This window comes from Sander vitreus, chromosome 24 (genome assembly GCF_031162955.1).
Source record: "Sander vitreus isolate 19-12246 chromosome 24, sanVit1, whole genome shotgun sequence".
Classification (NCBI taxonomy): Eukaryota; Metazoa; Chordata; class Actinopteri; order Perciformes; family Percidae; genus Sander; species Sander vitreus.
Genome location: NC_135878.1, coordinates 25,001 through 34,875, shown reverse-complemented (window position 1 = coordinate 34,875; position 9,875 = coordinate 25,001). Strand labels below are relative to the sequence as shown.

At 45.1% G+C, this 9,875-nt stretch overlaps 2 protein-coding genes across 2 annotated transcripts in view; one reads left to right on the top strand and one right to left on the bottom strand.

Moving 5' to 3' along the window:
* Nucleotides 1-1,029: 1,029 nt before the first annotated feature.
* On the bottom strand, nt 1,030-6,621 carry ackr3b (atypical chemokine receptor 3b). The gene is made up of 3 exons (XM_078243590.1): nt 6,462-6,621; nt 1,465-2,346; nt 1,030-1,363 (listed from the first exon to the last, which is right to left on the bottom strand). Exons 2-3 carry the CDS (start codon nt 2,328-2,330, stop codon nt 1,123-1,125), a joined length of 1,107 nt encoding a protein of 368 aa, XP_078099716.1. The 5' UTR covers nt 2,331-2,346; nt 6,462-6,621; the 3' UTR covers nt 1,030-1,122.
* Nucleotides 6,622-7,579: 958 nt separating this feature from the next.
* LOC144513071 (dynein regulatory complex protein 11-like) overlaps nt 7,580-9,875 on the top strand; it is an 18,789-nt gene continuing 16,493 nt past the window's right edge. Inside the window, exons 1-2 of the mRNA XM_078244142.1 lie at nt 7,580-7,593; nt 9,363-9,675. Coding sequence (XP_078100268.1) covers nt 7,580-7,593; nt 9,363-9,675 — 327 coding nt within the window. The remainder of the gene's footprint in view (nt 7,594-9,362; nt 9,676-9,875) is intronic.

Here is a 9,875-nt window from a genome sequence, read left to right as displayed (position 1 = left end):
AGAGCGTAGCAGGACGCAGCAGGACAAAGCAGGACGCAGCAGAGCGTAGCAGGACGCAGCAGGACACAGCAGGACGCAGCAGAGCGTAGCAGGACGTAGCAGGACACTGCAGGGTGTTACTGTCTGTGTGTGTGTGTGTGTCTGTCTCTCTCTCTGTCTGTGTGTGTGTGTGTGTGTGTGTGTGTGTGTGTGTGTCTCTCTCTCTCTCTGTCTGTGTGTGTGTGTGTGTGTGTGTGTGTGTGTGTGTGTGTGTGTGTGTCAGACACACGTTGATCTGAATTAAAAACTCAACAACTTTTAACAACTTGAACTATATTTCTGGGAGGACATTATTCAGAAAATCAAAAGTCACAAACACTTTTTGTTGATTTCTATCTTACATAAACATGAAACACAAACAACAAGGCAGTACATCTAAGCGTATTCACAGAATATAAACGTAGAAGTATATAAAATCCTCCAACATATGTACAGGTTTGACTTGTTCTCTGCCGGAGACACAGATCAGCAGCTGTGAGGACACACGGAGACAGACTCCGAGTGTGTTTACAGCGTCATTAGTTTGAAGACGTCTCTGGTTTCAAGTGCTTGTCAAAGTTTCTCCGCCCGGAGTTCTGTCAGGAAGACAAACTGCGTCTTCAATCTGTCAGAAAAGACTCTTTACAAGACAGACGATTCTCAAACTAAAAGTCTTTCAGTCACTTAGTTTCCCTTTGTGGACATGTTGCATCCAGCGGTGGAAGAAGTATTCAGGTGTGTCTGTCTGTCTGTGTGTGTGTGTGTGTGTGTGTGTGTGTGTGTGTCTGTCTGACTCTGTGTGTGTGTGTGTGTGTGTGTCTGTCTGTGTGTGTGTGTGTGTGTGTGTGTGTGTGTGTGTGTGTGTGTGTGTGTGTGTGTGTGTGTGTGTGTGTGTGTGTGTGTGTGTGTGTGTGTCTGTCTGTCTCTGTGTGTGTGTGTCTGTCTTAAAAGACTTGCAAACACTTCTCAAGACTTGAAATATGAACAATAGTGCATATAGCTGCTCCCCCCCCCGAGCCCCGAATGTTAACATCGTCTGGCTCCGCCCCCTGACCGACGGCCGGCCTTCTCGGCGTCCGGCGTCCTTTAGATCTATTGAAGAGTTCACGCGGGGACGCTGCTGTCCATCGCCACGGCCGAGTACTCTGTCTCGGAGGCGTGCGAGGCGGGGAGGAGCCTGGCGAGCCCGGTCTTGGTGGAGTACTTGAAGATGAAGGCCTTCATGAGGTCGTAGCGGTAGTTCCTGTTGAGGAAGTTGTAGAGGACGGGGTTGATGCAGCAGTGCAGCAGCGAGAAGCACTGCGTCAGGTGCAGCGCCACATCCAGGAAGCTCTCCAGCCGGCAGCTGACCAATCAGAATCAGATTTATTAATAGTCATAATAAATAGAAAGAAATACACACACAAAATGATATATACACACAAAAATAGAAAGAAATACACACACCTGAAGGGCAGCGCGCCGAGCAGCGTCAGCGTGTCCAGCAGCAGTACAGCGTGGAACGGCAGCCAGCACGCCACAAACACCACGATGTAGGAGAGGATGATGCGTCGGCTGACACGGCGCTCCTGGTCGGCGCCGGAGGGGATCGCGGCCGCCAGGAGCAGGTAGAAGACGGCGATGATGGGGAACGGGATGGCAAACCCCAGCACGGTGAAGCTCAGCTGCACGCCGACCATCCACTCCCGAGGGTTGTCGGGCGGGTACACGGGGCGGCAGACGGCGCCCTCGTGATGCGACGCCTTCACCGCCTGCAGGAAGTACGTGTCGGGGACGGAGGCGGCGAGCGCCAGCAGCCAAACCAAAACGCACATCAGCCGTCGCGTCACTTTCCTCCGGCGGGTGTCGGGGGCGTCGCCGAGCAGCGTGACGGACAGGTAGCGGTCCACGCTCATGCAGGCGAGGAAGAAGATGCTGCTGAAGAGGTTGACGCTAAAGACGAGGTGCGTGAGTTTACACGCCGTGTCTCCGAACGGCCAGCGCCCGCCTTGCAGCAGCGAGCTCACCCACACGGGCAGCGTGGCCACCACGCACAGGTCAGCGGCGGCCAGGTTCAGCACGTACAGGTGTGTCTCGTAGCGTGTGCTGTCGCGCCTCAGGTTGACCCACACCACCAGGGCGTTGGCCGCGAGACCGACGAGGAAGATGAAGACGTAGAGGACGGAGAGGACGTGCAGGAAGGCGCCGTGGCTGACGCCGCTGGAGCACAGCAGCGTCTCCACACGGGACAGGTTGCCGTGGTCGGCGGCGGTCAGGTTTAGCTCCTCCCACAGCTCCATCAGCTCGGTGAGGTCGTTGGCGCTCAGACTCATGATGATGATGTCACACCTGGGAAACAGGAAGAAAACAACACAGATTATTATTCTAAGTGTCTGACAACATTATGAAAGGATCCCTACAGAGATAGACCTTTTAGTTAAAGAGGAAGATCCTTTTAGTTTAACATGAAACAGCCCCAAAATCCCCATCACCAAACTACACCAGACTCCATGTAAATAATCAGGACTTTTAGCGTGTATAGAGCCAGCATATTTCCACCAGACTCCATGTAAATAATCAGGACTTTTAGCGTGTATAGAGCCAGCATATCTCCACCAGACTCCATGTAAATAATCGGGAGGGTCACCTTTTAGCGTGTATAGAGCCAGCATATCTCCACCAGACTCCATGTAAATAATCAGGACTTTTAGCGTGTATAGAGCCAGCATATCTCCACCAGACTCCATGTAAATAATCAGGACTTTTAGCGTGTATAGAGCCAGCATATCTCCACATGTAAATGAGTGAATTAAGGGTTTATTTCAACCAAACCAGAGTGGTGATTGTTGGAACAGTGGAAAGATGAACCAAGACGGCTTTTGGTAGTTTGATTTAGTTTCTGTCCACTTTGAAGTGTGTTTTACGATGCTAAAAGTAGTGATTATTTACATGGAGTCTGGTGGGTTGGGTGATATCTGCAGGTAATAAAACCGTGCTGTCACAGACCGTCTGCTGATTACTGTGACCCTCCATTAAGGAGACCACCCACCCACCCAAACACACACACACACACACACACACACACACACACACACACACACACACACACACACACAGATGGACGGATGTTCGGAGGTCAGAGGAGGCCAAACGATCCAGACATCATTAATAAAGCGAAAGACTTTGAACTGACATAAACACTGATGGAACTGTGTGTGTGTGTGTGTGTGTGTGTGTGTGTGTCTCTCTGTGTGTGTGTGTGTGTGTGTGTGTGTGTGTGTGTGTGTGTGTGTGTGTGTGTGTGTGTGTCTCTCTGTGTGTGTGTGTGTGTGTGTGTGTGTGTGTGTGTGTGTGTGTGTTTGTCCCATAGTGGTCTAACTTTTTATTACAGCTTAGGTTTGATTTCAGTGTAAATGTTCAATTTAGGAGAGATAGAAAGAAAGGAGGAGAGAGAGAAAGAAAGGAGAGGGAGAAAGAAAGGAGGAGAGGGAGAAAGAAAGGAGGAGAGGGAGAAAGCAAGAAGGAGAGAGAGAAAACAAGAAGGAGAGAGAGAAAGCAAGAAGGAGAGAGAGAAAGCAAGAAGGAGAGAGAGAAAGCAAGAAGGAGAGAGAGAGAGAGAGGGAGAGAGAGAAAGAAAGGAGGAGAGGGAGAAAGCAAGAAGGAGAGAGAGAAAACAAGAAGGAGAGAGAGAAAGCAAGAAGGAGAGGGAGAAAGCAAGAAGGAGAGGGAGATTGCAAGAAGAAGGAGAAAGAGAAAGAAAGGAGGAGAGGGAGAAAGCAAGAAGAAGGAGAGGGAGAAAGCAAGAAGGAGAGGGAGAAAGCAAGGAGGAGAGAGAGAAAGCAAGAAGGAGAGGGAGAAAGCAAGAAGGAGAGGGAGAAAGCAAGGAGGAGAGAGAAAGCAAGGAGGAGGGAGAAAGCAAAGGAGGAGAGAGAGAAAGAAAGGAGGAGAGAGAGAAAGAAAGAAGGAGAGAGAGAAAGAAAGGAGGAGAGAGAGAAAGAAAGGAGGAGAGAGAGAAAGCAAGGAGGAGAGAGAGAAAGAAAGGAGGAGAGAGAGAAAGCAAGAAGGAGAGGGAGAAAGCAAGAAGGAGAGGGAGAAAGCAAGGAGGAGAGGGAGAAAGAAAGGAGGAGAGAGAGAAAGCAAGGAGGAGAGGGAGAAAGAAAGGAGGAGAGAGAGAAAGCAAGAAGGAGAGGGAGAAAGCAAGAAGGAGAGGGAGAAAGAAAGGAGGAGAGAGAGAAAGCAAGAAGGAGAGGGAGAAAGCAAGAAGGAGAGGGAGAAAGAAAGGAGGAGAGGGAGAAAGAAAGGAGGAGAGAGAGAAAGAAAGGAGGAGAGAGAGAAAGAAAGGAGGAGAGGGAGAAAGAAAGGAGAAGGAGAGGGAGAAAGCAAGAAGGAGAGAGAGAAAACAAGAAGGAGAGAGAGAAAGCAAGAAGGAGAGGGAGAAAGCAAGGAGGAGAGGGAGAAAGAAAGGAGGAGAGAGAGAAAGAAAGGAGGAGAGAGAGAAAGCAAGGAGGAGAGGGAGAAAGAAAGGAGGAGAGAAAGCAAGAAAGAAAGAGAGCAAGAACAAATTACATAGAAATCAATAGTTATTTCATCATAAAAAAGCATGAAATCATCAATAATGTGCTTGAAGCCGTCAGCTGTTTGATCGATTGATTGATTGATTGATTGATCGATCTTCTGGTTCTTTGAGTCTTTGTGTCGTCTGAGAGGAGGAGGAGGAGACACTCCGACTTTTATTGGAGAATAAAAACTCAACAGGAGACCTTTACACTGAAAGGTCACGGCCTTCAAAATAAAAGTTTACTGCCGAGCTGAAACAATGAGACAATTAGCCTAGTGGTTCAGTCAGAGGACAGAAAACACCAGAAAAAGGGTTCAAAGTGTCTCAACGTGCACGGGTTTCTGCTTCATACATTTAAATCCCAAATGTTGTGACTTTCCAGGATGAAGTCAGAATAAAACAACACACATTATAATAAGTCTTTACGTTTTAAAATTCCTAATTTATTCACTTAAAAATGCTCTGACCTCCATAGACGTTAATGCATCTCCCAGTTTATCTGCAGCACATTTAACAGTTTCACAACAGTTAAATATCTGTAATTAACTTTCAAAATAAAAGTACCATCAATCATTACTATTGTTTTTATTAAGAATATTAAGTTACAAGAGGTCAAATGTTTTAGTTTCTATCTAAATGGAGCTGTAACTATGAGACACACTTATTTACCCTCAGGTTTATGTTAATGCCTCTCATACATAAACACAGTGAAACCAGAGCTCCCATTCAATGTTAAACCCAGTTTGGGTGATAAGACACCAGCTGCGTGGTTTGAAAGCACCAGACTGCACTTAACGTGCAATAAAATACTTCGCGTGACTCCTGTTTGTAATGCACCATCAACAACAGCCTCCGGAACGCGCCACAGCGAATGACGCGCCACAGCGAATGACGCGCCGAACTCCGTTGAAAAATCCTCACATTTAAAGGATGATTGCGTCATTCGGAAACGTCATCATGTTAAAAACACAAAACGTTGATATGTATAATAATGAAAAGGACTCACGCTTTAATTCGGCTCAGTTTTCATACACCATGAAGGGACATTTGTACTTAGAATTGTAACTTTTACAAGCATTTATTAACACCATTTCCATCCTCCTAAATACGCCGATGGGGGCAGCTCATAGGACCCGAAAGTCCATTCTTAAAAGTTAAGATTTTTGTATATATTTGTTTGTTGTTGTTTGTTTGCCGAATAAACCAGATAACATTCCTGGTTACTACTAAGATATTACAATAATAATATAATAATATATTTTCCTACAGAAGTCGAATAATTGCCTGTATGTGAAAACGTTAAAAAACGACATATTTTTAAGGGAAGTCTGGCATGAAGTATTGACTGCAACTCAACTGAACGAATCAGATATGTCAGTTTTTTGGCAATTTATTTTTTGCACACTTGTTTAAGAACTTGCACAGTAAGATGAGGCGCAGGTTCCGTACAACTCCGTTGTTAAAATACGTAAATTAAGGTTTATTATCTAATTGGAAAACGTCAACAATTTATAACACATCTATTAAGACTTGTATAGAAGAAACATTATGCACGCTTCAGTTCGGCTCACATTTCATACACCCTCACGGGTCACTAGACGATCTAAAACCAATACATTCAAGTTAAGATTTTTCTTTTAAAGTGGTGTTTGGTAGAAGAATGTATGCCGAATACACCACAGAACAGTAATGGTTACTACTAACATTTAATAGTTTCCCTACAGAGTTACGTTACGTTTACCTGTGTGTGAAAACTTAAAAAACGACCCTTTTTAAACGGGAGTCTGGGTTGTAGTCTTTTAAACTGCGACAGAGAGCAGAACAAATCGGGGTTACCTGCAGAAACATGAGAGATGGAGCCAAACTGCATTTAGTTTTCCACTATTTAAAGAGTTTAAACACTTACAGGTCAAACGGGAAAGTAGGTTAGGTTGCTCCAAGTGTTTCTCCCGGATAAATCCAAGTCCGGAGGCGGGTCAAAGTCCAGTTTCTCCGGCCGAGAGTGCGACTGAGACTGAGACCCCCTTCTCTTGTGTTTGCAGTTTAATAAACAGCAGAAAGAGAAGAAGCTACGCCCACAGAGACAGGCTGCTCCGCGGTGATTTATTACGGCTTCAGCTGCAGGACAAAACAAGTGAAGGATGTGCGAAAAAGTGCGGATTTCCATTTAAAGCGCAAACAATAGCGTCACAGATGTTTGACGTCCCAATGCTCCCGATGGATGCGCGGATAATAGTTGACAAAAGTTTAAACTCACAGTCCATAAAGTAGCCTATTTCTATTAAGAAACATTCAGAGACGCAGGGAAATTAAAGTCCCTTTTGACTCTCTGTCTGATGGTTCATTTAGTAAATGTCATTATTTTAATTTAGTAAATAAAACCTATATTTAATTAAATCATATAAATAAAATAATTTAATAAAAGAACATTATTATATACTGTACATATTAAGACGGCTATTTGACCAATTTATGTAAAAAAAAAAAAATATAAAAATAATTTAAACACAATTTAAATACAAATGTATAAAAAATTAACTAAAAATATTGAAAAATAAAATAGAAAATGTAAAAAAAAAATATTGAAAAATAAAAACGTACAAAATAAACACGTCTAAAAATAATGTAATACATAAGAATTAATCTAACAAAAAAGGAAAATAAAATAATATTTGAATAAAACATGAAGAAATAATTAAAAACGTAATAAAAATAAAAAATAAATATATTTATAAATTAATTTATAAATAATAAAAATACAAAAAATTAAACATATATGTATATTTATGAATAAAATGAAACATTTGTCCACTTAGGTTTTAATAAAGTAATAACAATTATTCTCCTCTTTCCTTTCTCTGTCAGGAATCCTGTCCGAGGACTCTCCGTAGTGCGCATGCGCGACGTTGCTACGCTCCGCTGCACAGAAAACAGAAACAGAACACAGCTTCTGTAGTTCTGCTGTAAACAACCGAGATTGTTTTTTAGGATTCTGGAGGCGGCACGTGCGGCACGTGCATCGCGATGACGTCACGCAGGTAAGCTCTGATTAGTAATCACAAGGGAACAAAATCCTGAAATCAATATTTAACCCGTGTGATGTTTTCTGGGCTTAAAGAAATCTTTAAGAAATGTTCCCCAAACTGAGGATTTAGGCTATGATGTGTGGGCGTTTCCATGACAACAAGACAGGCTTGCTTTGAGTGAAAGAGTCCCATAAACAAAGTCAACTTTCTGACATAAACAAGTCCTAAATGTGAGTTTTTTTAACCTGTTTTATCTTGAAGCTTTTTGAGAGTAATGTATGTACTCTCTGCTCTAGCTTTTTCAACATTTTAGACACAGATGTGGTGATTTCGGCTAGCTGAGACAGCACGTAATAACTTTAAAAGACCCTCAAAATAAACCTGAAGATAACCGTTAACATATATAACGGCTGCTACGTCAGCTGTAGACGGCTTCACCCAGCGTTTAGTTTGAGTTCACGTTATTTTAGACTGAATCAAGCTGTCAGCTAGCGGTTAGCCCAATTAGCTGTTAGCTAAACTAACGTTAGCTTCCCGGCAGAGGCTAACGTCAGACGCGTGGAACAGATCGTGAGTCGTGTAGTGTCGTTAATCATCGTGACGGATCGTGCAGGCGGCACAGATCGGGTACTGACACCCCCCCTCCTCACCAGCATGAACTCCACCAATCAGAGGCATCACTGTGGGATTGTGGGTAATGAAGTACTTATCCAAGACATCGCGAATAAAAGACATTAATCTCAAAACAAGGGTAGTGCCCCATGATTTGTGGTGTGTATATGAGCATATATAATCGCTGAGTCATGTCATAGCTGGTTTTAAGTCTACCATCGCTACGGTTACCATTTTATGGCTTATACTGCAAATGTCAATGGAGACATTGACATTGTATTCTTACTTCCGAAACCCGCTGTGGGCGGGACTGTTGAGCTCTATATGTGCACCTTGACAAACCCAGGGGAAACACGCGCTATTGGCCACTGTAAATGCTAATCAATATCTGCGACAGGACAAGTCCCTCCCCTAGCCTCTGATTGGCTGGAACTCGTTGCCTGCGTTGGTTGGATTGGTCAGGTGCAGGCATGAGGAGTGCGGTTAGTCGTGCGTGTGCATGTGTGTGGGTGTGTGCGTGTGTGTCTGTGTGTGTGTGTGTGTGTGCGTGTCTGTGTGTGCGTGTCCGTGCGTGCGTGTGCGTGTGTGTGTCTGTGTGTGTCTGTGTGTGTGTGTGTGTGTGTGTGTGTGTGTGTACATATCTGTGTGTGTGTGTGTGTGTGTGTGTGTGTGTGTGTGTGTGTGTGTGTGTGTGTGTGTGTGTGTGTGTGTGTGTGTGTGTGTGTGTGTGTGTGTGTGTGTGTGTGTGTGTGTGTGTGTGTGTGTGTGCGTGTGTGTGTGTGCGTGTGCATGTCTGTGTGTGCGTGTGTGTCTGTGTGTGCGCGTGCATGTCTGTGTGTGCGTGTGTGTCTGTGTGTGTGTGTGTGTGTGCATGTTTTTGTGTGCGTGCGTGTGTGTGTGTGTGTGTGTGCGTGTGTCTGTGTGTGTGCGTGCGTGTGTGTGTGTCTGTGTGTGTGTGTGTGTGTGTGTGTGTGTGTGTGTGTGTGTGCGTGTGTGTGTGCGTGTGTGTGTGTGTGTGTGTGTGTGTGTGGCCGAACGGGATAAAAAACAACCGCCGAGACTGACAGAAGATTTATAAAATATTTGACTTTTTGCTGAAATATTATTATTATCTAAAAGGCCTAGGTATCTGATTGGTTCTAATTAGACCTCCTCTGATTGGTCCTCAGCTTCTCTAGGCAGCAGTGGGCTCTGCAGCGCCTCCTTCAGGAGGAGGCTCCCACCAAGCGCCAATTGGGGGCGGGGCATCATTCAGGGGCGGGGCCTGAGTTGGGTGTCCTGTACCTGAAGTACCTGCAGATCTTCCGGCGTCTGGAGGATCTGTACGAGCAGCTGGTGCAGCCCCAGCGGCGCCGGGCAGTCCGGATGGTTCTGGACGGGCTGATGGGCCGGATCCTGGAGCTCCGGACTCAGATGGTCTCGCTGCAGCTCTCCGAGTTCCACTACTTTGATGATCTGCTGCTGGACCTCAAGATGACTCCGGTGAGTCCAGAAAACACTCAGACATGATCCTCTAGACGCGATCCTCTAGACGCGATCCTCTAGACCCGATCCTCTAGACCCGATCCTCTAGACCTGATCCCCTAGACCTGATCCTCTAGACCTGATCCCTCTCAGTCTGAAAGAAAACTGGCTCAGCAGCTGCTGATCAACTCCAAACTTTCTCTAAAATGATATTCTCT

Coding starts and splice junctions, on each gene's coding strand:
- ackr3b (XM_078243590.1), bottom strand. CDS start 2,330: ATGAGTCTGAGCGCCAACGACCTCACCGAGCTGATGGAGCTGTGGGAG. Junction 1,364..1,464: donor CTCGGCGCGCTGCCCTTCAG/GTGTGTGTATTT, acceptor CTGATTGGTCAG/CTGCCGGCTGGAGAGCTTCC.